Here is a 27939-nt window from a genome sequence, read left to right on the forward strand (position 1 = left end):
GCAACAATTGGCTAAAACTCATGCTTTACCATAAAGACTACACCCAAAAAAGAGTGCTCGCTTGATAAAATATGTCATGCCCAACAAAATGACCATGATGACCAGCATACATATGTTGATTATGTTCTTGCAGTGCCACTATATCAAATTACAAATGACCAAGATACACCCAAACAAGTTTCCATTTCTTGGGATCACATAAACCCTATACATTGAGAGTCAAACATTTTATATATGACAACATATTTATAGATTATGTGCAACCGAGAACCAAAGGAATTAAGTCTGCATTTCTATCTCAAGATCCAGCCCCCGACCCTGAGGAGATACAAGTGCCTTGGAGAAGACAATAGACCCATAATTTCATCTTCAGGGAAGAGGGTATGACTAGCTGTCATAGTAGTCCAAGTGATATCAATTCCTAAATTTTATTTAGGAGTATGGCCATTAGAAGAGCCATTCCAAGTGCAAGGAGGGAGAGGTATCCATGTTGTCACAATTTTTATTAAACTTTGCCAAGCTTCCTGCAAAGTTTTTTCTTTTACTTTCAATTGAGAAGTAGAAGGCATCAAAGAAGAAGCATTGCTATTTGATACAATGGGAGCTTCCTCCTTATCCTAGGCTACACTAACGGGCTTGTTGGACTTAGCTTTAGCCACCGAAAAACCACCAATATCCTTAGGTTGCATTTGAGTAGCCATGGTATCCAGAGGCATTCTATGTAATACCAAAGGGCATTGTGAGGCCATGTGCCCAAACTTCTTGCATTTAAAGCAAGCTCCTACAAATAATCCCCATTTAAGCTTATAAAAGGCACTTCCCATGGCAACATGATTGACAGTAACGGAATAATATTTTGGAGTGGAGTTATCAATGTCCCACAAGATACAAAATCTAATGGAATTGCCATTTGGTCGTGGTGCCCAAAGAGGCTACAAGCTTTGGCAACAAAGAAGCCATGCATTGAGGAAAATCTACTACTTCCACCCACATAGGACAACAATGTCTAATTAAAGCTTGATAGTCTTTAGTGGGTGACCATGGGAGAACATGAATCATTTTCTATACATAGAAAAGTGGAGAGTGTTCCAAGAGTATCTGTTTATGCTACTCATCCACCATAATTACTTCAAAAAGGCCCTTGGCTACATAATGCACTTTGCAAACAAAACCACCACCTAAAGTGTGTGTCAATTAGTTAACCACATTAGCTACAATTGGCATACAACCTAGAAAGAAAATAATCATTGCATGGTTGGCATATTCACGCATCGGATCCATAATATCATCAACCTCCACCATTATCCCAATAGTGGGAGTATAGTCTTTCCAATCCTTGTATCTTCAAATCCCTCATGCATCACATCATATACCAATTGGGCTTCTAGAGAGGCACAAGGTCATCTTGACCCAAATCTTGCTTCTGCTCCTTATGCATATAAATCTTCATATTAGCCACTAGCTCTTGTAGAAGCTAAAAAGATAGTAGAGAGACCCACACACAAAGGAAAAGAAAGAAGGTAAAGAGCAGCATGAAAGAAGAAAGAGGGTAAGTTTATGCACAATAAAGCACAGCAAAGCTTGGAAGAGGAAAAGAAGGTAGAAACAATAGAGGCGAAAAGAAAAAGCCAGCAGAGGCCACAAGGGAAAAGGGCTTATGCACATGACAGTAGAAGACATGACATAAAGAGTAGCAAGAATGAGGGAGCAAGGATGGCAGGCATTAGTAGAAAAAGCTTCACATAGTCCAAGAAATGTCGTACAACAAGTACAGACCTATACATCACAAATCCATATAGATATTGATGAACACAAGTAGGCACATGACTATATGGGTGATGGAAGAACCCTGCGAGGGCCAGAAGAAGACACTAGACCATACACAAACCTACCAAGGGGCTACAAAACCCTAGACAAACCTCTAAGGAAAGGTGAGAACCCCTAAACGGGCCTACTGAAACTCAAAAATGCCAAAGCTCTCTCTCTCTACACACACACACACACACACACACACACACTACATAAGGGCATTAGATATGGGTAACTTGCTTGACCCATATGCAAACTTGGTGTCTAAACTAATCTACATATTCCAAAATTGAATATGAGACAAAATTATAATGGATTTTTGTTTTAATGAGCCTAGATTGTACAGGATACAACTATTTATTCAAAAACATCAAATAATTAAAGGAGACAACCAATTTTGATAACACTTCATATGGTTACACAGTTGGCATGCAATGTTGTACTATAATGGCAAGTGCACATTTAAGGGCACACTCCATAATAGGTTCTAGTTTTGTTTTACAACTAGCAGGATTTGAAAAACTCGACTCCTCATTGCTATGAAAGTTGACAAGAAGGGACAAAGTGAGTGAGTGAGAGAGTACACCATAGAAACTTGCAATGTACAACTCTATTGAAAAATGAATACAAATTTTGTTATGTACAACTTTACTCCTTAGAGTTAGGGTTTTTATATGCCCTCTTTTAGGGTCCTCTCTATATCTTAGTCTATGATATAACTTAGATCATTCTTAACACCCTCTCAAATTGCATTGCATAAAAAGAAGGTGCAATACAATGCTTTTTTTACTTTTTGAAATGAACTTTGAAATTGAGAATAAAAATATAATAATTAGTATGTGACTATGCTACACAAGTATGTAAATAAAGTATAACTTAGCCATTATTTATCCTCTTAAGACATAACTAGCAACTTGTTGAGGAAAAGTGGCTTTGTGAAGATATTGCCAACTTGTTCTTGTGTTGGGCAGTGGCAAGGTCAATTTCTTCACTAAGAAACTTTTTCGAATCTATTGATAATGGATTTCAATACGCTTTGTTTAGAATAAAAAATACTACATTCTTTGCTAGCTGAATGCTACTCATGTTGTGAAAATAGAGCACAATTGGTCCTTCAAAAATAATTTAATTTCATGAAAAAATTTGCTCATATAAATTGCTTGACACATGGCATTGATTTTTTTTTAACAAAGAAAGGAAACTTCTATTAATGCTTTAAAAAACCCCATACAAATCATCTGCAAAGAAGGATTGATGATGGTAAATACAAGGAGGAAATTCTAGTAGGTAAATACAAGGAGAAAAGGATTGATGATGGTAAATACAAGGAGAAAATTCTGGCTGTCCAAGGCCATCCTATTGGCAATCCCAGCTCACTATCCAAAATAGGAGCTAACAACTAGGATGGTGGCTTATACATCTAGCAGATATCTCTGTCGTCGATTCTTGTGAAGAAACCTATGGGTTTGGTCTAGTTGATCCATGCCCCAGAGGCCTCGCAGTAAATGGCCGGAGCCCCCCTGTTGACCATATCAAAGCTTGCCACTAACTCCTCCAAAAAATAAAGTTGTGTCATGTGCAAACTCTGAGTCCAGCTACTCATCCTCCTATTGGATTGGGAGTTGCATGACTGAAAGATCAGCAACCTGAGAGTGTAGAAAATTGCACAACCTCCACCACAGAGGAAAAGGAAGGGGGCAAGAGGGCAACCCTGTCAAACCAAACGAGATAAAGGGAATGCCTCTCCTGTGTGGCCACCCATGTCCCAGCATAAAGTGCTAAGACCCCTCGAATCCATCTCTCTAAAAAGCACAGTTTTCTCATCGTGTCCTCGAGGAAGGACCATTCCACCCTATCATATGCCTTCTCAAAATCCAAGAGAAGGATAGCAAGAGGCTGAGCCTCCTCTTTAGCCCAATCGACTGCCTCCCATAAGGTAAAAATGTTATCCAGGATGCTACATTCCTGGATAAAACAAGTCTATGTGTCGTGGATGATATCCAAATGGTGGGGTCTCAAATACTGCAAACACAAGACCTTGGCCAAGATCTTGTATGCAATATCCAGTAGTGTAATCAGCCTCCATTGTCGAATGTCTATCTTGTTCCCATTTTGGGAGCAAGCAGATCTAGCCCAGGGATTGTGGAAGAAAGTCGGAGTCAAACCATCCTCCCCTGGGCACTTTTGAGGGGGAAGCCTCAATGAAAGAGGCCTCCAAACACTTACTCAGTCTTGGGGAGACCACTGCTGGAACCTGCTCCCACACTACCTCTCTGGCCACAAGGGAAGCTTGGGTCTTTGTCTTTGTCTAGAACAACTGCATGTAGAAGTTTATAGTCATCTCTAGAATCTCCTGGGGCTCCATATGCAACTGACCATGTGCATCTGTTAGCCTCACTACTGCAACAATGTAACTTGCTAAGCATGGCCCGTTGACCTGGAAGAACTACCGAGTCATCTTGTCCCCCTGTTGCACCCATCTAGCATGAGAAGAGTGGTGTAAAAACTCGGCCCTCCACACATCCATCTCCTACAAGATCAATCGTGTAGCCTCGTATCTCTTGTTGAGCCATTGCGAGTCAGCCTCCAACCATCTAAGGTGCTCTATGAAGCCAAATCCCATTGCAGGGCTCTCTCCCTCTGCTGCATGGTGACCCTCCTCCTAAGTGCCTAAGATTGAAGCTATGTGCTACTCCTCTAGACCGTCTTTGCTACACAAGTTGCCCAGCCATAGGGGGTCCCCTCCCTTTAGCTGCTACCAAATTGTTGCAATGGAGTACTGGACCTACGCCTCCGAAAGCATGTTGTAAAATCCCCTTTTGGAGGAGATCCGACCAAGGCTACTTTGGGTGAAGTATGATCGGAGAGTGATCTAACATCATGGTGCCTGCTAATGCCAGTAGATCCCCCTCTGTGTAGAGTCTAGTCCCCAACATAAAAATGGTCCCAAGGGCTCCAGTAGATCGTCATGTCTCCTCTGCCCAAAAGAAAAATGTAGGTTGCCTAGAGTCCTCATGATCTCTGCCTCTTGCTAGGGGTCTCTACTGTCTGCTAGCATCTTTGCGAAAGAGGTTCCCCCTTATTTATCCTTTGTAAACTCTAGATTGTTGAAGTCACCTCCTACAATCCACACGTCAAGATCTAGGAGGCATTCTGTCATGCATCTCCAGAAGATCAGTCAATGTTGTCTACATGCTGCTGCGCAGACATCTCGAGGCCTTTCGCATGAAGGCCCATCCACACTACTGCCCTGCTTGCAATCAGCTCACCTTGGTCAAAGACCTTAGAAGCTAGAGCATCACTCATGAAGGAAGCTTTCCCAAGCATAAAACCTTTAGTTTATAATTTGAGAATATTTGGCTCTCTTACATATACATACGTTCTAGATGAACTTTGTAACAAATTGTATATGAAACCTATCACGTGTTTGATAGGATACAATGAAGAATCAAAAGCCTATAGATTATGGGATCCAATTAAAAGAATTTTGATTCTTCCCCAAGATGTGATCATTGATGAGATAGCCTCACACTTTGCTATACCCACAATTGTTTCGATACCATCTTCGATAATACTTGTCAAGAGTGAATAGAGGGTGAGTCAGACTCCTCCCCCCAGGAGGAGCAGTCAGTAGACTCACCTATAGGTAGAGGGGTTCCTACTACCACAGTGGATCCCTCGAGCATCGAGTACCCAACCAGGTAGGTCGTACCATAGTAGTAGCAAGTACAGGATGTGTTGATGACCAAGGCTCCCCTGGAGAGACCCGCTCAGGAGTGAGAGGAGGAGGAGCAGCAACACCAACAAGTCCCGACACAGCAGCAATGAGCACCCTCTTCTTCTTTGATGGAGCCTTCACCTCCTTGTCCTCCCCCCCTCCAAATTCTTTTCCCCTTCCCCCTTCCCCGTCGGTTGTCCTCCGGATCCCCCCGCTACTTCTCATCCCACTCCTCGCCCCCCCTCCCTCCTCCAGCCCCTCCGGAGCTTATTATCCTCGTCACCCACCCTCCCCTTTGCACCACCCCCAACAATAGAGCCATCCCCCCCCTCCTCTCGAACCCCTCTTGTACCCCATCCTTTGGGCAAGGGCAAGGCACCAGCTTCTACTTCAGCCCCTCCCCCAGAGCAACAGACCGGTGCCCCCCCTAGAGGACCATGTCCTCATCATGACAGGAGACAAGGGGTGGCAGTTCCCCTTCTCAGGCTCTCGATCCAAAATTTTGACCTAGACATCCGCTACTGAGGGAGTTTTGGCATTTTGGGCCATGGAATTACCTTGCTATTATGCATTCCTACCCTATGGTGCTTGAGTTGACAGTTCTCATTCTGCAGCCCCAAAAGACGGGTTCATTTAGTGTGATTAAATCCCACACCCATCCATAGAGTTTGCCTCCACAAGAGAGGAGAAGTGGATGCCAATTATGTTTGATGACATGATAGAGGACAGTTCTCTTGCATGATGGATGCATGGATGGGGCCTTATGGCTTGGAGATGTGGCTCTCGCCTACGATCCTCGTCGCATTCTTCTAGCTTGCTTTCATCTCATAGCGTCCAGGTTCAGGTTTGGCAATAGGAGTGATCCAATTGATCTCATATAGCAACCAGGTTCAGGTTTGGCAATAGGAGTGATTCGATTGCCACCAGAAGCGGAGATTCATCCGACGTAGCAGCACTGTTGGAAATGGGTATTGAGGAGGAGAGAGAGAGAGAGAGAGAGAGAGAGAGAAAGAAAGAAACTATTATTATCATCCTCTGGGGGCCTGAAATCGACCCATGGGACCCAATGGAATGTTACAAAAAGTCTCCTTCTTTGAAGAAGGGTGGAGTGGACAGCTAGCATGTTGCTACCTATGTAATACATTGGTCACGGTATGCAAGGACCTTGGTAATGTAATTGCCCAAGGCTGTGAGAGAGAGAGAGAGAGAGAGAGAGAGAGAGAGAGAGAGAGAGAGAGAGAGAGAGAGAGAGAGAGAGAGAGAGAGAGAGAGAGAGAGAGAGAGAGAGAGAGAGAGAGAGAGAGAGAGAGAGAGAGAGAGAGAGACTTGCACCCAAGACACCATATAAACCTTTGAATTGAGAGCTATCTTACGAAACCATAAAAAGTAAAACGGGGGCTATTTTAGGGAAGGAAAAAGCCAAACCACAAAAGTGATTAAATTGTTATCCGTACCCATCTCTTAAGTTCCCATGAGATACATCATTGATTATTATTACTTTATTAAGTAGTAATGGGGTCCAAAATGAAACCCATTGCTTTAGGGAAAGAAACACTATAAAGGATTCAAACTTATAGGTGTTGATTTTGATGAATGGAAAGACCAACATGCATAGGTGGGCCTTGAAAGATCGACATGGATAGGTGGGGCTAGAAAGTTGGCAAACTTATAAGCTATGGCACAACAACACAAAACTGAATGAGATCTAAGAGCTGGATGGTGATGAATAGAGGATTGTTAAAGTGAGAAATAAAGTTAGAGAAGTATGTAGTTGATGCTCATTAACAATTCACACAAGCTGTTCCAGCAATGATTAAGTAGAATAAAAGAACCAAGAAAGAGCTAAATGCTCACAAAGCCTAAAAGAGAAGGCGAGCGACAATGCATACTTATTAACGAGGAGTCAACATCCCATAAAGAGTAGGGAGAGGCGATGGGGAGACCTTCCCTCATATGAAAGTGGCAAGCTGTGAAGTCGCAAGTCACTTTCATATGAGGGAGAGGCCAACTCATGGTTTCTCCTTGCAACAATTAAAAGGTTGATGTGACGGGCAAGATAGGACATGTGAGCATTTAGGAAAGTGATGATGACACTTAGGCATGACTTTCAGCTCTATGACGTAGGTCAGTCCTTCGAGATCAGCCAGTGATCTCTATGGATGAGGACCTCACACCTCTACAAGTTGAGGAGAGGCGCTCCTTGCTACAGTAGCAGTGGGATCAGCAGGCCCGGAAGGAGGGGAAGTGGGTAGTGGTACGAGAGGGATGATTTCAACAGGCCCTCGTAGGACACCTGCCCCCTCTCCTACATAGGGAAGTGGGGTCTATGAGACTCAAATATCCGAGACCCTGTCCTGCACCATTTGGAACTATAATGGTACCGTATGGTCAGAACCAAGGAACTTCTCGGAATCCTATATAGGCCACGACATAGTCTTTTATACAGAGACACATCAGAGTCCAGAGCGCCCTCTTCCAATAGTCAGCAGATATACATGGGAGTCTGCCTACAGAGATGAGACGAGGGGTACAGGAGGAGTTCGAGGTTCAGGTGGAGTTGCAGTCCTTTTTAGATCCACACTTCAGGAGACCATTTCAGTAGAGCAGAGAGATACACATTCCATATTTCTTTGGATCCGGATTCGACACATGGACAGCCGGGATCTGTTTGTTGTAGTTTGCTACTTTCCCCCTGAGACCTCCCACTTTGCCAGAGATATCTGAGGAGATGATGAGACATCCCCATTTGCTGCCCTTTATTAGTCCATCATTGACTTCTCTAGCCGCGGAGAAGTCCTCTTAGTGGGGGACTTCAACACCACGACAAGGGCCCATCAGGTACCACTTATTGACTTCAGAGATGATTCCACTCTACTGCTAGATATTGATCTTGAGGAGGCAGGTATGCTACGGGTTTCGGCTGACAAGCGAGGTCCATTCTCATCTTATGGGCAGGCCCTATTAGACCTCGGCAGGATACATGATCTCATTATCTATAATGGTCTTGACATATGGCCCGCTTCAGGTGGTTTCACATGCTTTCCACATGGGGGGGGCTCCAGCATTGTTGATTACATCATGGGATCCCATGCCTTCACATCTTGCATCACTGACTTCACTGTAGCACCTCTCCCCCCAGGGGCTGATCATACATACCTTTTCTTTAGCATCTCCACCCCGTTCGCACAACACCTTCCACCCCACTCAGTTCTTACTCCACCTACCATGATATACACTTTGATCGGGATCACTCACCTTCTTACTCTGGTTGTCCGTACATACTTCTCGCTTATATTGGCTTCATACCCCTTTTAGAGGATCGTGCTGCCCTTGTCACCCGCTCACTACACGAGGCTGCCATTCATGCTTTCCCCCACACCACCTGCTCCACCCGCCCACCACCCCCTAGGACTATACCTTGTAATAGTTGGTACGATGATGAGTGTAAGGCTTTATGCCTTCAGCTGAGATTCGAAACAAAAAATAGTCTTTCGAGCGCACCATATATGCTATGCAAGTCCGTAGCCTAGTACGAAGGAAGAAACTAGACTTCGTTTGTCGGAACGAGGAGGAGCTACTGAACATTTTATTTAGTAATAACTCTAAGGACTTCTGGTAGAGATTTCTAGGACGGTCCCCTCTGCCACTCACTGGATCTGGTTTGATTATGCATGCACACTTTATGACATCCCAAATCAGCCAGTCCCTAATCTCTCACACATGTCTCGCCCCACATCCTGCACCCTCTTCACTAGAGGAGGGGTAAAGGATATCGTAATGAAACTTCATAATGGCTGAGCGAAGGATCTTGAGGGGTTATGCACTGAGTTCATTGCATATGGGATTAACATCCTAGCCCCCAATCTTAGCAAAGCTTTTTAATGAAGATGTTTATTTGGGGTTTCCACACACTTGGACCATTAACACTATTTCACACATCCACAAGGCATGGGATCCCATGAGCCCGGAGAACTACAGGACCATTATGATTGGACATGTCATGTCCAAGATTCATGCATCAGTACTTGACTCCAAGGTTAGCAGATTTGTAGAGTGTCGAGGACTTAGAGCAGCAGGACACAGGCTGGATTCCGGCGTGATCATGGAACCATGGACCACATTCTCACACTCAGATGTATCATCGAGGAGGCGAGGGCACGGAAGTAGAGGGTTTATTGTTGCTTTGTGGATTTCCACAAGGCATTTGACACGGTTCCGAGAGCCTACCTCATACAGCGCCTACTAGACTTGGGTTATGACCAGGAGATCATTTGGGTTGTCATGGCACTTTACGAGAGAGTTTCAGGCAAAGTTCGTGCAAGATCTAGATGGACAGACGAGATCATGGGCACCATCAGGGTCAAACAAGGGTATCCTTTGTTGCCTACCTTGTTTGGCCTCTACATTGACGAGCTTGAGACAATGATGTAGACACATGGGTTGTAGGTTGCTCTCTTACGGGCACGCTGATCCAGATATTACTCTACACAGATGATGTGGCTCTCTTGTCTTCCTCGGTAGAGGGGCTCCAGAGACACCTAGATGCACTATAGTCCTTTTGTGAGTCTCATGATTTGAAGGTCAACATGTGTAAAACCAAGGTCATGATCTTCAATACATCTCGAGCCATCATGCGTTAGGAGCAGTTCACATTTGAGGGGTCACCTGCTGAGATAGTTTCATCATACACTTATCTTGGGGTTATCTTTTTCGGACCCAGCTTCACTATGAGACATGCGATGTAGGCACGCTTGAGTAGAGGGTATGCTTCATTGGCTAGATTAGAGAGGTAGTGCTTTCGCTTGCACTTTCAGGATCCACGCACCCCGGGGATGTACGACAGTCCTTGTTGGGGGCCAGACTTGTCGGATATAGAGTGGGCCTATGTGGAGCGGCTATAGGTTCTCATGTTATCATGGATGATTTGCCGGTAAGCCATCCGTTCCTCATCAAATCATTCAAGCTGAGTTGGGTCACCCCCTTTACAACTAGATGTTGCATTTCAAGTCATCACATACATGTACTAAGTTAGGGAATATGGGGATTACACCTCGGGGCATAGCAGGCTACCATGGATAGCTCTATCCTCTTCTATGGCACTTGCAGCAGGAGGGGGCCAGAGGTGCTGGTATGCACGTACAGAGAGATGGTTTGAGCGACTGGGGCTTCACATGGATAGACTACCTCCCTTCCAGTACAGCATGGATGCTTCGTTCTCTCCCCTCCTATCACACGAGGTCAACCAGGTTATCCGTGAGGATCTACTACAGCTACACACATTTCGGACCTAGTTGGGACCGAGTGAACTCCCAGTGAAGCTTAGCTTCTACAGAGATCACTTCTTACATATCACAACGGAGGGTTTCATTGACCCACCAGGATACACGCAGATTCACCTACCCCACTTGCTGAGGGTCTCTCTTGGGTAGTTTCGGGTCTCTTCACATAGACTTCACATCGAGAGTAGTAGAGCAGAGTGACTATCCAAGGAGAGGCGCATATGCACACTGTGTGACATGCAGGAGGTTGAGACAGAGGAGCATTTCATCTTCAGGTGTCCTATTTACTATGAGATCCGAGGGCATTTCCACTGCCTCTTCAGGGATAGTTATGGGATTTTGGCCTGTTTCCTCTCCTACCCGGACTAGTGGTGTTTGGCAGGTTTCATTCATGAGGCACTTAGACAATGCGAGAGGATACTTCGAGCACGGGGATAGGAACAGGCTTCTTCCTCGGTTGATCCCTCTCAGAGCTCTATCACGGAGTTCTTTTAGCTAGATCACATGGACCCCCACGAGACGAGGCCTCAACATGATCGTGATTCGGAGCCTGTGACCTGAGAGCTCAGATAGAGGGTCGACACATAAATCACACTTGGGGACATCCCCTCCTTGTTTCAAGTCGGTGGAGCCCGACCGACGGGGTCACAGTAGCCCTAGTCAAACGCAGAGCTACAACCAGGAGACGTGCCAGGACAGCACCTCTGAGTGGCCGACATCACTCTATTGCCGACTTCATGCCTCCACTGTCTCATCCATCCTGATATCTTGCTGCCACTGATGATGATGATGTTGAGATTGATATATAGTCGACCATGGACATGACTATGTTGTACTTAGGACGTTGTACTTAGGACTTAGTATTGCCATTCTACATTTTTGCATTTTGCATTGCTATGGATGCTCGTTTAGTAGCTCCACTACCACAGCTTGTTGTATCAAGATTTTCACAGTCTCATAGACCCATTGGTCTTTCGAAGACTTTATTAAACTTTCTTTCTTTCTTCTTGAATTTGTTGCGTAGTCTTAAGCTTCACAAAATCCCTTAAGGCCTCGAATATTCTTAGATTTGCTGTGGAGTCTTAAGCTTCACAAAATCTCTTAAGGCCTCGGATATTCGAAGCCCTTAGGCTTAATGTTGAAGCTTTCTCAAAATAATTGGGAGTCATATGACGCATAAAGTGCTTAAAATGCTAATGAAGTCCAATCTACATAGCAAATTTTAGCATTGACCATGATTTAATGGCTGAGATAGGAGCCCCATGACCTTGAAAGCACGTACCTTGTGTTGTATGGGAGATGCAATGTTCCTTTTCACAAGCTCCCATTAACATTGAGAAGGTGAGCACAAAGTTTGAAGTTTGCAACCACAAAATACTAAACTATAATCCAACCCCAAGCCAGTGTTGATTTACTTGATTTTCCAAATTTGCCGCCACACTGGCAACATGCAGACTTGGCATGGCTCCTAGCGATACAACTTCTCTGTGCTCTCTCCTTCCTCGCTTCCTTCCCACGAACTTTGCGTGTGTATGCATCAGCACATTGGTATATTAAGTTCGTAATTTTAGCTTCCTGCAGGAAAATATTGGTCTGTGTGGCGGTGCTTGCCAGGAAGATCGTATTTTTGTAAACATTGAGAGCTGGAACTTTGAGAACAAAGCTAGGGCTGTGAGAAGTATTGTTTCAAATATATATTGCGGCTAGATCTTTCTAAATCACGGAGAGGCGGCTTATTCGGAAGCGTTATCGGCTTGATCGCTTTTTCGCTAAGTCGGCGTTGCGAAACGAAAGCCATGGACCAGCCAGCCAAAAGGAAGCGAGGTAGACCTCGCAAATACCCTAATATTACTGCTTCGTTGGACTCTCGCATGCCAGCTGGAGCTTCTTCAGATGTTCAGATAGTGAATGCCAATTCGAAGCCAAGTGCTGGAGAAGCATCGATGGACGGGGTTGAAATGCACGATCGACCCTCAGCGGTGGGCAGAATCAAGAGGCGAGGAAGGCCTCCCAAGCGTGCTCTAGGACAAGGTCAAGGGAATGGAGTTACCGGGAAGGAACCGAAAGAGATGAAGGTGAAATTGGAGCATCCAGTAGAGAGGACTGCATCCAGGCGAGGGATGATGTATTACAAAGGTCCGTCACAGTCTCCTTCAACAAGCATTCTACCGGTGCAAATAGATATGATGGAGGAGGATGTGAAGGACACTCCTTTCATGGATGCCGTGGTGAAAGTCTTCTGCGTGCACACAGAACCAAATTTCTCCTTACCTTGGCAAATGAAGCGCCAGTTCAGCTCCAACAGTAGCGGCTTCATCATTGGTGGGCGAAGGGTGCTTACTAATGCTCATTCTGTTGAACATCACACTCAAGTTAAGGTCAAGAGGCGTGGCTCAGACACCAAGTTTTTGGCCACCGTGCTTGCGATCGGGACAGAGTGCGACATAGGTAAGTCGATGACTTTCAATGTTATATTAGGGAAGCTAGCCGCTGGAAATCGGGCTTCAAATGCAATTCCCAATTTTTAATGTTCCATGCTACGGGGTTATCCTCTTAACTCGTCGTTTGCTTGTTCTCAACTGCAAATTTGCTTGTTTTATAAAGCTTTGTTGACAGTGAGCAATGACGAGTTTTGGGAGGGGGTCACTCCTGTGGAATTTGGAACTTTACCGAGTCTGCAAGATGCCGTCACAGTTGTGGGCTACCCGATTGGTGGTGACACCATTTCAGTCACAAGTGGGGTGGTGTCGAGGATTGAAGTTACGTCTTATGTGCATGGAGCAACTGAACTATTGGGAGTGCAGGTAAGTGGGATTACTAGAGACTTGGGACTTTTCCTCATTATGTAAGGGTTTAGATTTTGGTTTTGCTGATGCCTCCAGATGAGTTGAGTCTTCAGGAGCACATAGAAGTCTTCATTTGCTTTAGCTGTGGTGCGATGTTGTTGAAATCAAGCTCTTTTTGTGACTAAGCAGTCAGGCATTTTGATTTTGTTATGACAACCATCTTTGAAAAATCATAATCAAAGCTCTTAAAGCAGAGAATTGTGTTCACTTACATCTTTCATATGTTTCACTCTATTCATCACAAGTAACCTTTTATATAACTGGGTTTAATCTTGATGTCCAGAGTTGTTACAAGAACTCAGCACATAGATTGTTGTATGAATGGATTCTTGTGTGGGTGTGTGCATGTTACAATTCTTGTAATGGAGAGAGTGACCTTCAAGGGGGTTGCTTGGGTTAGGGAATAGGAGGCTATATACAGGTCGCTAAGACTGGGCCTAACGCATGTAAGCTGGTAGTTTCTATTTAGGACGGTAAGTACAATTAGAATGAGTTGTTGTAGGGTTGCTTATCAAGTGGCCACTGGGCTTGGGAGTGGCAGAGTAGTGCATCTGGAGTTTCCAGTTGGCCGTGGCTGGGTGGAGAGCAAGCTTCCCATGGTAGTATCGTGAGTGTTGTAAACCAAGGCAAACAGATTGAGACAGGAGAGGAATGTAGCATAGGTATCAGATTGCTATGCTTGGGATGTTGGTAGCATAGGTATCAGAGTGCTATGCTTGGGATTTGGGTTTACCCACACAACATGAAGTGAAGAGGTATTTGTACTTACCATGATTGTTTGTGGGTGATCTTTGTCTCCCAAATTCATTTCTTCTAAGTCATCTTGTTTTACCCTGGCACTCCTTTGCATTTACTCTTCAAACTGAATTTCTGCCTCTTGAATTGCTTGTTCTGGTGATGTAGAAGCAAGAGATCTTTCGGCATCGTTGCTGTCTACATTTATATCCTTTTTTCTAGATTCTCTTGTAGAATCTTTTTTGACTGTGTTTTGATTCTATTCTGTCCTGCAGTAGCAACTCGAAGTGTGTCATGTTAGATATGCTCAATGCCCCACCCTCCTGGTAACCACCAGTGGTCCAAGGTGCTCAAGTTGTAAGGCCCCCATATGAGGAGAAGCCATGTGTGAGACCGGGACACTGGATGGATCCTGACTTGCATGTCAGGTGAGGTCTATCAATGAGACCGTTGATGGTAGAAAGGTGATTGTGTGGGAGCCCCTTATTCTTGCTGGGACCTGGGGGGTCCCAGGGGGGCCAACGGCGCCCCTGGTGGGGGTCCACGGGCGGGAGCCCCCCAGGCGATGGTACAGGGAATATTCCTTGAATATTCCATGGACGACTAGTCGGTTCCACCAACTAGGTTGATTGGTGGGCTCCACCGGCTAGGTTGATTGGTCGACGCCACCGACTACATTGATCCGACTACCGCCCTCATAGCTATAAAGAGGCAACGTGAAGTACATGTACGGAATTTTAAAGGCTGCTGTGCGGAGCTCATCCCAGCTGTATGGCCCTGCTGCACCCATTCCTTGGCTGTACGGATCTTCGTCTCACATCCCCAGGTTCATTGCTGGCTGCCCGGATCTCCTTCATGCTTCCCAAGGTGATCCCACTGGTGTATGGATGCTGGCTGCTGCTGTACGGACCTGGTTGGTCGCTGAATTGCTGCTTGCACGCACCTCGAGGCCCACATTTCGAGGCAGGGCTGTTCTTTGAAGCTGTACAGATCAGCTGCAGGCTGCAGGTGGACCTTGCCATGGCAGATTAGCTCCTTTTCTCTTTCCCTGGCCTCTGCATCCCTGAGCCTTGCTCTTCTCTCCTTTCTCAGCTCCAAGTTTCTCCATTTCTCTTTCTTCTCCTGCTTGGAAGCCATCTGTGCACTGCTGGGGGACCTGGACAGAGGATAGGTGCGAGGGTAGAGCTCGCCCCTCTTCCACGGATAGCGGGTACCTTAGTTTGGTTTCCTTTTGGTTTGCATTTGCTATCTTGGAAGTTTGTTGCTGTGCATTTTGTTGTTTGGAGTTCTTTCTGGGCCCTACAGGCTGTAGGTAGACACCCAGTCATAGAGGTTATGCTTGGTTGGTGCCAAATGGACAGTTTGGTTGCAGTTTTATGCCTTGAGGCTATTTTAGCACTTTTGGGGTCTTGCTTTTGATGCATTGCCACTTTCAGGAGAGCACTGTCAGTGTGGAATGCCATAGCCTTGCCTGGTAGTCGGGTACTATTGTGTGCACTTGGGAATTGGATGCAGGTTGAGGCCAATCATTGGCTCTGACAGAGGAATTGCAGGAAGCACAGTACAAGGGTGAGCCCTTGTTGTAAAAGCAGATTCCTTTTTCTAAAGAATTAAATAAATACCGAAAGGGGTGCCCAAGCATTTGGGGCGAGTGGGTGTCTCGTATTTGATTTCATTGAGCAGGGGCATTCTAGCCTCCATCTGGTATTTTTCTGCAAGTTTATTTTCTAAGTGGTTTCTTCGTAATTAAGTGGCTGGAAGTTGTGGAATATGGCTGTAATTGATGTAGTTGCCCATTTAGTTACGGTACACTTCCCTTAAGGTTTCTAAAGGCCGGTTTCAGTGGTTCCATTGCCAGGGATAATCACCATCTTCCTATAGAGGTGAGCCCTGGTAGTGTTGGGTGAAGAAGCCCCCATTGCATTCTTGTTACAGCCATAAAAACAGCAAGCAGTGAGAGGTCACTGACTATCTCATAGCAGGAGGAAGATAGGAGGTCAGACAGCTTTGAGGAGGAGCAAAACACCAGTGAGGGTGGAGAAAGGCAGGATAATGAGGGACATCATGTTCTTTCGGGGCATGCCACCGAGGTATCCCATGGCTTCCTGTGCTTCTTCTTGGGAGGGGCATTCAGAATTTCAGCAAGATTCTGGGTCAATTGTGTCAACTTGCCAATTGCACCTTAAAGAGGGCTTCTGCATCGAGTTCTTCAGCTTCATCAGCTTCATCTGTAATGCCCTCGGTTGCTCCTGGCATGCGAAATGCCCCATAGGGCAACAATTTTCAATCGGTGAATTATGGACAACCCCCCTTTCCTCCTTCAGTCACGCACCTAGGATACTTTGGAGGAGGGTCGGTCTTCCAAGCAATGGTGGGACAGACCATGGAATGGCTAGGTATGCCTGGCACATACTTGGGAAGTCTTCATCAGCTTCATTTGTAATGCCCTCCGTTGCTCCTGGCATGCGAAATGCCCCACAGGGCAACAATTTTCAATCGGTGAATTATGGACAACAACTTTTTCCTCCTTCAGTCACGCACCTAGGATACTTTGGAGGAGGGTTGGTCTTGCAAGCAATTGTGGGACAGACCACGGAATGGCTAGGTATGCCTGGCACATACTTGGGAAGTCTTCAGCAAGGAATGCAAAATTTTCTGCAACAAAATGATGGGGGGTATACCAGCTGCAAATGCCAACATGATGTATGCAAACATAGGGATGCAGCCCGGTATGCAGATGGGGAATCTACTTTTTTCAAATTTTCTCATCGCCTCATTGTTGCATCGTTGTTTTTGTACTTTGGCATGACATCTTTGGTCTTCTCAAGCATTCGTTCATTTCCTTCATAAAATCACACCAAAGCATGCATCATCTTTATTTAAGTACTTGTAACATGAACATGATAGTCCAACAAACCTTCTTATATCAAGTTTTCTACGGCTAACAATCAATTGCTTGAGGCATGCTTTCACCTTCACTAGATGATGCAAAATTATATTGTGGGAAGTGGAGATGGTGGAGAGAGAAAAAACGTGGGGAAGAGCTCAATTGAAGTTGCAAGAATGAAGTACAAAGGGGCTGTCAACATGATAAAACCCTAAAATCCTAGGTAAACCCCAGGGTGAGTTAAAACTCACTCAACATGACAGAACCGTAAAATCCTAGGTAAACCTTAGGGTAACACTCACTCAACCACTAACAATGGTTCGGGGAGAAAACCATAGAAGGGAAAAGTGCCCCTAACCCTCCTAACTACTTAATACATTGGCCATTGCCTTAAATATTACAATATTTCCAATAGCTCCTTGCAATGACAATGTCTTGCTGTACAAGGAGTGATCCCAAAGCTTTACGAAAAGCTTCAAACTTTTCTCTGGATAGGGCGTTGGTGAAAGATCTGCAACGTGCTGATGTGTAGGATAGTAGATCAATTGATCTCTCTTGCATGCAATCTCTCTCTGACATAATGATAATGGATCTCAGTGTGTTTCGTGCATGCATGAAACACACGATTCCGTGCCACTGCAATGGCATCTGAGTCTTGACTGTAACAGAGTATGGAAGTAGATGACTGCAAACCACCACAAAGATCTCCCATCAATCTCCTTAGCTATACACAATCAACTATAGTTGTGGAGGCTGCGCTGTACTCAGCTTCACAAGATGATGTTACCATAGCGGATGGTTTCTTGCTCAACCAAGAAATGCATGAACTGCCAATTTCGAAACTATTTCCACTGGTGGAAAGTTTAGGAACATAGTCCCCAGCCCAATCAAATAACTGAAAGCATGCAAGTCAGAGTCACCCCCCTGCATATAAATAGTCCAAGAGACTGAGTTACCCTGCAAGTATCTGAACAGTGAAAACATGCTTTACAGCACACCAATGCTGTCTCTTTGGGCTGTGCATATACTTGCTCAACTGGGATACCCAACTGAATATTTGGACGGGTATTGCAGAGTTAAATAAGGCATCCAAGAGCCTGGATGTATACAACGACATCAAAACGTTCACCAGCATTATGTATGGACAGCCTCAACCCTGGCTCCATGAGAATAGGCTTGCAGTCATGAAGATTGGATGTGTGTAACAGTCCTTGAATGTCTTTTGACTGTTTAAGCTTGCTGCCTTCATGTGTTGCATAAACTGAATGCCCAAATAATAGTCTAAATGCCCTAGATTAGACATCTCATATAAAGCTTTAACACCATTATGGAATTCTTCTTGTCACCAGCATATCATTGACATACAAGATTTGTCACGAGGGCGTGAATTTTAGCGCATGCATGTTGGGTTGCATGTGGGCTAGACCTAGAGAAATAAAGCAGGCAGGGTGTGGGGTTGCGAAGTGTGCAAGATTCTCCCTAGAGAGTTGTGCCTTAGGGTTGAATTTGGGGTTTGGCCCCAAGAGGGAGAAAAAAACCCTTGGAACCCAAGGTGGACATTGGTTTCGTCTTAAAAACTGCCTCACGAGAGGGGCAATTGCGGCAAGTGAGAGGGGATGCCACGCGGCATTTCCCGATGCCTTGATGGAATTAGCAAGGTAGCTTGTGGAAGGTCTTGGACAAATCACGTAGGGCTGGGATGACAAAATGGTGGGCTGGTGGATGATGCATGGGCTGGCAAAAGGCTGCTAGGCGTTGTTTTGGATCGGGTGATCTCAGAGGCTTGGAAGAGGGATACCGTTCGGTGAGCCGGGGAATGCTTATGCAGGGACTGTGTATGGGCCATGCACAGGATTGTGTGTGGGCAATACGGCTGTACGAGATTGAACATTTTGGGCTCAACTGATTGTATGGGCTGGTACAGCCTTCGTACGGATTGCATTAAGGCTGTGTACGGCCTTTGTACGGTCTGTACGGGATGTGCTTGGGATTGCGTACGAAGAGCTTACGTGCTGGGTATGGAAGACTTTGTTGCTGTGTATGGGTCACGTACGGGGCTGTGTATGGGACTACTTGCAGGCTACATGTGCGGACGTACGGATAGTTCTACAGCTGGAGCCACACTTGTGTATGAAGAACTGTACGGGTACGGTGTACGGACTGTTGGGCTGCAGCAGGTACTCATGACACTGCGTTTGCTGCAGCTGGGAACTTCACATGTTGATGGCTTGGTGCTCTGAGAGCTCGGGTCAACAATCTAAGGATACAAGCTGTGTGTTTATGCTTCTATCCTTACTCTAAGCAGATAAGTGATCAAGGGGCACTTGAGGCAGCCGCATGAATTGTGTATTCTAGAATGGGTTGTTAGAGGGAGTTCGAGGCTGAGTATCAGCCTTTTGTACCTGAAATGGATGCTCTTTTGCTATGCTTGATGGAGGACACTTTCAGTAGAGATTATGCTTTGGTTTCCCTAGGAGATACAGGCAGTGGTCGCTAGGCAGATGGCACACATTTGGTACAGCCTCGTGGCTGAATGGACAGGGGTTGATGGAAAGTGTCCCTGGAGCCCAGAGAGGGACAGTACATGTGTGACTGCCATAGTTGAGATGCAAGTTCTCCTATGGGAAGCAGACTAATGTTTCAGTTTGGACTGTTCCAGGTCAGCTGACCTGGCAGTCAACCGACCAGCAGGTTAGGTAAATAACCAGACCAGGTCAGCCTGCTCTGGTTGGCTGATACTGGGCCAACCCAGTCGGTTGGGACAGACCCAGTTGGTGGGCTCAGTCGCCCAATTCTAGGGTGCAGGAGTGCCGTATATAAGTGAGGCTTCTGTCTCACTAGCTGTATCCCACTGAAGCCTTTCTTTGAAGGGACGCAGGAGCAGATATTCTGGAGCCTTCCTTTGCAGATCTACCTCAGTTTTGATCACTCTTTCCTTTCTGTATTTTATCCAGCATTTTGCCAGATGTTTGTGGCTTCATCCTGAAGTAGTTCAGCCACTCTTATTGTGTATAAACTGAGTACGTTTGCTGCTCTCTCTCTCTCTCTCTCTGTGTGTGTGTGTTTCATTTGCAGTTCTATCACTCTGTTTCATTTGTAGTTTGTGGGTTCAGATTTACCGTTGTGTATCTGTCTTCGTTATCCGCTGTGCACAGGTGCATACTTCAGCACAGATCTACCTCAGTTTTGATCACTCTTTCCTTCCTGTATTTTATGCAGCATTTTGCCAGATGTTTGTGGCTTCATCCCGAAGTGTAGTTCAGCCACTCTTATTGTGTATAAACTGAGTACGTTTGCTGCTCTCTCTCTCTCTCTCTCTCTCTCTCTCTCTCACTCTCTCTGTGTTTCATTTATAGTTGTATCACTCTGTTTCATTTGTAGTTTGTGGGTTCGGATTTACCGTTGTGTATCTGTCTTCGTTATCTGCTGTGCACAGGTGCATACTTCAGCACTTGAAATTCTGCGGCCCATAAAATGCCTTATGGAGTCTGCATACTTTATGCTACTACAGGCATCTGAAAGCCAGCAGGCTGACCCATATATACTTCTTCCTGCAAGTCCTAATTCAGAAAGGCTACTTTTATATCTAACTGATGTACTTTCCAAACAAAATGAGGCATCCGATGTTGGTCATCTTGGACATGGGGGCAAAGGTTTCATCATAGTCTATCCCCTTTTGCTGAGAATAGCCCTTGGCACCATCTAATTTTGCACGCCCACCTTGTCCCAAAAGCTTTCTTTCCTATGGGCAAATCTACTTTTATTGCTCTTTATCATAGAATCCAATTCTAACTGCATGGCCCTGATCCAATGCTCACTTTCTTGAGCATCCCCAAAATTGCTTGGCTTGTTGGTATCATACTAACTCATCCAAGTTGAATCAACAAAGTTTACTCTACATGTCCCCCTTCCAGCCCTGTGTTACAATTGATAGCATCTCATGTGTGATGAGTGAGGGCTGCTATGTGGGTGTGCCCCTTCAGAGAGATGTATTGTGAATTAGTCCTTTCTCTGTGAGTTAGCAGGCTGGTTTAGCGCTTGGATAGGCCATAATATGGGCTAGTATCCAGGCTAGTTAATGGGCAGCTAGAGGCCAACGTGGGACCCAAACTAGGTCAGGTTAATCTGATCGGATTTGGGTTGGGTCAGTCAATCAGTTTGGTTAGGTCAGTAGGCTAGAGACCAACTGACTGGTCAATTTTGCTGGGGCTTCCTGTACAAATAAGACCCCCCTTGCCACACTTTGATTGTTCCATTTCATCCCCCCACACAGACCATTTGTTGGCACTGCATTTCCATGCCATCAACAAAGTTATCTTGCCTCAACCTCTCTCTCTCTCTCTCTTAGTCTGGATCACTGAGAGAGGGACTCAGAGACCACTTGCGACACAGAGAGTGACTAGAGCACACTTTATTGAGGTCTGGCCTATCATAGCTGTCCTTAGGGGAGACTGCCAGAGACGAGTGGTCACTTTGAACATAGCCCAACGGGTTCAGAGATCGAGGAGACCATGCCCTCCCCCACCACCACAATGTGAGACAGCTTGACAGACGCAGCCAGGATTTTTTTGCCGCTCGCAGCTGAGCCACCACGGACCACGGTGCCGGGCTTCGGTTTCTAAGTCCTAGCTCTCAGCCTACTTCACTTGATTTTGCTCGAGCTATTGAGCTCTTTAGATCAGCATAGCACTCAACAAGGGCCCTAGCTTGCCCTTTGCTCCAGCCCATCGAGCCTTGTATGAGTTTTTCCTTTTTGGTGTACTTTGTGCTTTGTCCCATAGGCCTGCAAGGCTTCTTGTAGACTTTAATACATCTTTCTTTCTTTCTTTCTGTCTGTCTGTCTCAAATCACTCTCTCAAGTTTATGCATCCGCAATGTGTGCAACGTTGACTTGGTATCATAGCAGCAGGTCGTCAGGAAGCTTGGACTTGGAGAGTGTTTGGAAGGCGTGAAGAATTCGGAGTCATTTCAACGAACGTTCTTTTACGGTATTATTTGACGTTGAATTGATGTGTAGGTAATCGATTTACCTCTGTAATTGAGCTTTCGAGGCTCCAACCACAGCGAACACTGTGCTCTTCGCTGACCTGCATATCCTACCTGCTGCTCTTCTCTTCTCCTACGTTCAACTTCCTCTTCCGCCTTCACTTTACCCACACTTCCCTTCTTGTATGTACAGCTCTGCCCTCCCCGTGGCATCCAGCGCGATGGCATCGGCATACCTTTGCTAACTGCCTCATCTCTTCTTCTATTCTGACTCCAAAAACACACGCACCTTAGGTAGAAAGCGCTTATCTCTGATCCCCTCAAGCGAGGCAAGAAGATAGAGGTCATTTCGTTTAGAAGTCTACGCACGCCTCCAGCCTGAACAGTCCGTAGTGTTTGTAGCATTTTTCTTTTGCCACAAGCAACCCTTTCAAAAAAAACAGCGAAAGTACGCTCTTTCACAATTCAAAGATTGAATTTGCTCTGTCATAGCGAACCTGTTAGTTCTGTCATAGCGAAGTGCCTGCTACCTCTGTTGGTCCATTCTGCTAGCCGAGTTTTTTATAGCTGGAATCTATTTCATATTCCAATCTTCGCACTTCCTACTACAATGGCACTTGTGTTGTCAGCTCTACTTTTGTCTTGTGAAATTAGAAACAATAGTAGAACTTTTATTACTGTTCTTAAAATTTTTGCATATGGTTTGTGTTGTATAAGATATTGTCGTGCCCATATCCCATTCACCCACCCACCCTTATTGCGGAGGCCCATGGATGATACCATTCCTCGTGTCTTGATGATATGGTGATTGCGCATGTAACATCAGAGCACAATATTGTGTAAATCCTGATTTAGGAGTAGACAGCAGAAGGTGTTTCGTAGGCGATCGGAGGGCATGGCCGGTCCGAGACGCAAGCAACTATGTGGAGAAGGTTGTTACAAGGTATGGATAGTAAGGGATTCAGATTTTTGGGAAGAAGGCATAGTGGCAGCCTCTTCTCTCTTCCTACATCCCCATACTTTCAGTACAATTGTGTGAGTGCTTGGATTGGATCCATGACACCCTCGTGTATGGGCAAAGAGGACAGGCTCATTGGATCAAACTATACTGATCGAAGGTTGAACAAGCAGGTTCACAAGTTCTTTGGAAAATCATTCAGGGCCATGAGAAGAAGCATAAACGTCCTATGAGCATGGAGCTTGGACCAATGATCAGGAGGAAGCTTTCCTCGAGGAATTGCTGGATTGAGAGGAATGTGATTCTAAGGCGCACTCAGGAGTTAGCGCTAGTGTGGACCATTGCGAAGGATATCTAAGTACATTTGAGAACGTTCTTGCTCGCCCCTCCACCATGCTCAAGGGGCATTGTTAGGCATTTGTTGGTGATGGTTCCCACAAATGCTCCTCGTGCATCTCTGACAAGAAATCATGCATCTCTGATGACAAATCCTGCAAAAGGCTCACAACGATTGAAAAAAACGTGGCAAATAGACTAGTCTCCTTGCAGCTAGCCTGGAAATGCATAGCTTGAGCAAAATTTTCCCTCCCCAGCAGTGAAGTGAGTAGCTTATTTTTGGCCTTGCGGGTAGCTTAAGGGAAGTATGTAGCTCATTTTTGGCATGGCAGGCAGGCGGTCAGCTCGAGGCGAGAACTCTCAGAACAACTATCTCCACACTCTCTTGCTCCACGTAGGTTATCAAAAGGCTTCAGTTTAAATTCAAGCTTTCAATCTTTTTTCTCAAGTTTCAACTTAGGACCATTTAATATTTATGGAGTGAACACTTAAAAGCATATGGATTCTAAAAAAATGGGGCAAAAACGTTTATTTGAAACAAAGATTTCGTTGAGAGCATTTTGTCTTGTTTCAAAACGTTTCCTTTGTTTCGATGTGTAAAGGTTTCGACAAGACGAAACATGTTTTCATTTGACTGTGATCTTGGCTCGTTGATGTAAGTCACTAAAGCATAGTTCATGAAAGGATTTTCGAAGTGCGTTGAGATCTGTTAACCCTGGAATTGGACTCATGTATATCTATTACCCGAGATTCATGCAAGGTCCTCAAGTACCATTGTGGTATCTTTTTTTTCCGTTGATGGTGTCTTTGGAGATGGCTCTAGTGCTTTTTGCTCCTCCTCTGACTCCTCGGGCTCTCCAGCCTTCTCAATCTCCTTGGTTGTCAGTTTGGCTACTGGTGGGGCTGCATTGGAAATTCATGAATCTCCTCTTTTGGCTTGGACACCATGAAGACCACATCCCTGCTAATGAGAATTTGCTTTTCCATCAACAGCATGCCTTCGACTCTTCAGTGTATTCGACAAAGATACACTTGCGACTCTTGGAGTCCAGCTTTGTCCTCTCATCCTTGTGCACGTGTACGAAAGCAGTAGAACCGAAAATCCTTAAATGCGAGATGGTACGTTTTTCACCATAATAAGCTTCAAAAGGGGCTTGTCTTCAATGGCCTTTGTCTTCGTGTTGTTGAGGATGTGAACGGCTATGTTCACGGCTTCACCTCAATAAGCTTTTGACAGGTTCTTCACCCATGGTTAACTGCATCTTTGGGACTGTCCGGTGCTTCCTTTCAGCGACTCTATTTTGTTGAGATGCGTGGGTTGTAGTAAGCTGTCTTCTGATTCCATGTTGCTGACAAAAAGCATTGAATTCTGTTGAAGTAAAGTCCCCCTCCACGATCAGTACCGAAAGCTTTTACCATCTTGCCTATCTCCTTTTCTACCTTGGCCTTCAATTCCTTGAATTTTTCAAATGTTCGAGACTTCTTGGCCCCAAACCATTCAAATAAAAGTAAGAGAGTAACTAGAACTCGCAAATGAATTTGTAGACATAGGCCCACAAATGTTAGAGAGTACCAACTCCAGTGGCTTCTTGGCCCTTTATGTGGCATCTTGTGGAAATCCCTCCCGATGTTGCTTGTCCTCCAAGAAAGCCCTGTAGACTCTATCTGGGCCTGCAATTGATGAAAGTCCATCACCATCTTCTCTTTTTGCATTTCTTAGAAGATGCCGTAATTGACGTGTGTTTGGGTCCTTGGCATATGCACATGCTCCTTGTCAATTGAGGCATAAGCTGGAAGAGAAGGCAGTCAAATGCATTGTTATTGGCTACAACGCACAGAGCAAAGGATTTGGCTGCTGAGCGGTTTGCACACTGCAGACGGCTTATGGGTATAGGATAAGCAGACCAATTGGTCTTGTACATGATGATGTATATTGCTGTTTTTTTTAACTCTCTCTTATGGGCACATTGCCTTTAAGTGGGAGGTTGTTGGGGTAAAGGCACTGGCCACCCTTGTAACAGTTTTTATTCTAGTACTACTAAGTACGCTAAGTACACATTGTACTTAGGTACTTAGTGGTCCTAGTCTTATCCACAGATATATATACTAGTGTGTGTACTTGGGGAGGTACCACTCATTGTTTATCCCCACCCACTAGTGTGTGACTACTGTGTGTGTGTCTCCTCACTCCCTACTCCTACTCACTCCGGTTCTCCGTCACCAAGGTCCACAAACAGAACCAAGGGTTGAATATAAATGAGGCCTTACAAATTAGCATGAGGGCAGCAAGGTGCTGCTCTGCTGGTGCCTGATCTGCACCCTCCAGATGCTGTCGTGTTTCCTGCCCTCTCCTTCTGCTTTGTCCCTCTTGAATGAGGGCTTCAGTAGCTCTGGGAGCAGCCTACAAATGTGTTAGAATTATAGATATAATTCAGCAGTGACCAATGTAATATAATAAGCTAGTTAGGGGCACTTTTCCCTCTTTTAGAGGTTTTTCCCCCTAACTGCAGTTAGTTCACTAACTATGGTTAGTGACTACTAAGGTTTTGTCACTAGGACAAAACCTTATCCTTCTCACTTTGTGTTGTACTCTTAGCATCCTATTCTATTGCAACTACGTCTTCAGCTTCCAAGCTCCCTACACTCTCTATCTCTCTTGCTCTCACTCATTCTCTCTCCTTCATTTGGTATCAGAGCAGGTCCAAGAGCTTTGAGCTCCTTGCTCCCTTCAGTTCCAACGCTCAGCCTCGATTTTTAGTCTGCTCCAATCTGTCCGTACAGTCCGTACGACTGTACGGAATCCTGACGCAAAGTGTCGCCATCTGCCACCGTACATCGCCGTACAAGTGTCGCCATCTGCTCGCCGTACAGTTTCGCCTGCCGTACAGCTCTGGTACAGCCTTCGTACTGCTTCCGTACAAGTCGACGTACCACGTCCGTACGTTTCGAAAAAGGCGTCCGTACATCTCCGTACAGGCGTCCGTGCATCTCCGTACAGGCGTCCGTACATCTCCGTACACTGACCGTACAGCGCCGTACAGGGTGTCGTGTCTGTCGCAGGAGCATCGGTACACTCCAGCGTACTGCCGTACACACTGACCGTACAGTTCGTACAGTCTGTCCTTGTAGATCTGCACCAGTCGCTGTCAGCCTCGGGTGTTCTTTGACAGGCTCATTCTTCAGAAAACTACAGTGTGGTGCAGTTGTTTTGGAGTAAATTTGGGGCATTTTGTAGATTGCAGACATTGCAATCATTGGGCAAGTTTGGAGCTATATCAAGAGCAAAATTGCAGATCTAGTCTGAAATTTGGGGCTTTTGTTCGGAAATTGCAGATTTGGGGTTTTTTTGTAATTTTGCCCCTTTCTGGCTGCAATTTCTAGCCACAAATTGGGGCTTTTGTGTTGGGAGAGCATTTTTTGGAGTATTCAGTACATACTGCCTTTCTTGGAGTGTTTGGAACACTTTTGGCAGATTTTGGAGAGTGTTTTATGCTTGGACAGATTTCTGACAGCTCAAGTGCAGAAATCTAAGTTGCATATACAGCCCGTGCTTGGCTGTGTTTTTGGGAGTTGTGCATTTTATTCCCAGTAAGGGAATTCAGCTTTGTATCTGCTTCAATCTCTTTCTCAAATATGGCCCATCAAAATCAGAATGAGTTCCAGTTCGGTGGTCTTTCACAGGAAGACAAATTGGATGGTACCAACTACTCCCTCTGGAGTTTCATGGTACGTAATATTCTGATTTCTCGCAATTTATGGGATTATGTCAATGGGGATGAAATCCGACCAGCAGATATTGCACCTGCTACCCCTCCTCAGCAAGGAGGTGGAAGAGGTCGTGCACAGGGTGCAGCTGCAGGACAAGTTGTTGGTGCAGCTACAGTCAATACTCCAGAACAGAAGAGATGGGATTCACGAGATGCCTTAGCCTTGTCATGCATCTCTCTTTCAGTGAAAAGATCAATCATTCCGCATATCCGGTCGTGTAAGACCTCCAGGGCAGCGTGGGATGTTTTGGAAAGCATGTATGCAGCACGGAATGATGCCAGAGTATCTTTCTTAAAAAGAGAGTTGAGCAATACACATATGGAGGAAGGTGACTCCATGTCAGTCCACCTCACAAAGCTACAGGATCTCAGAGAGCAGTTGTTAAACATAGATGAAATTATTCCTGATTCAGAGATGATTACAACCACTCTGAATTCTCTTCCTGAGTCTTATCTCAGCTTTCACACTTCGCTGAATTTATCATTGAGGGGGGGTGCAAATCCTCTCTCTTTTCATGAGTTGATAGGACTTCTGCTTCAGGAAGAGCAGACCAGGAAAAATTTGGCTTCACATGCAGGTGAACAAGCCATGCTCTCAAAATTTAAATAAAAAACAAA

At 45.3% G+C, this 27939-nt stretch overlaps 1 protein-coding gene across 2 annotated transcripts in view; it reads left to right on the plus strand.

The window, feature by feature from the left end:
• Positions 1-12167: 12167 nt before the first annotated feature.
• DEG9 (DegP protease 9) overlaps positions 12168-27939 on the plus strand; it is a 43080-nt gene continuing 27308 nt past the window's right edge. Inside the window, exons 1-2 of one of the 2 annotated variants that reach the window (XM_087374553.1) lie at positions 12168-13254; positions 13411-13610. In XM_087374553.1, coding sequence (XP_087230679.1) covers positions 12603-13254; positions 13411-13610 — 852 coding nt within the window. In that variant the 5' untranslated portion in view covers positions 12168-12602. The remainder of the gene's footprint in view (positions 13255-13410; positions 13611-27939) is intronic. The other variant, XM_087374552.1, reaches the window with a different exon arrangement.

The sequence above is a fragment of the Dipteris shenzhenensis genome, chromosome 5 (assembly GCF_047967505.1).
Source record: "Dipteris shenzhenensis isolate YYH24624 ecotype China chromosome 5, Dip_SZ_1.0, whole genome shotgun sequence".
Lineage (NCBI taxonomy): Eukaryota > Viridiplantae > Streptophyta > Polypodiopsida > Gleicheniales > Dipteridaceae > Dipteris > Dipteris shenzhenensis.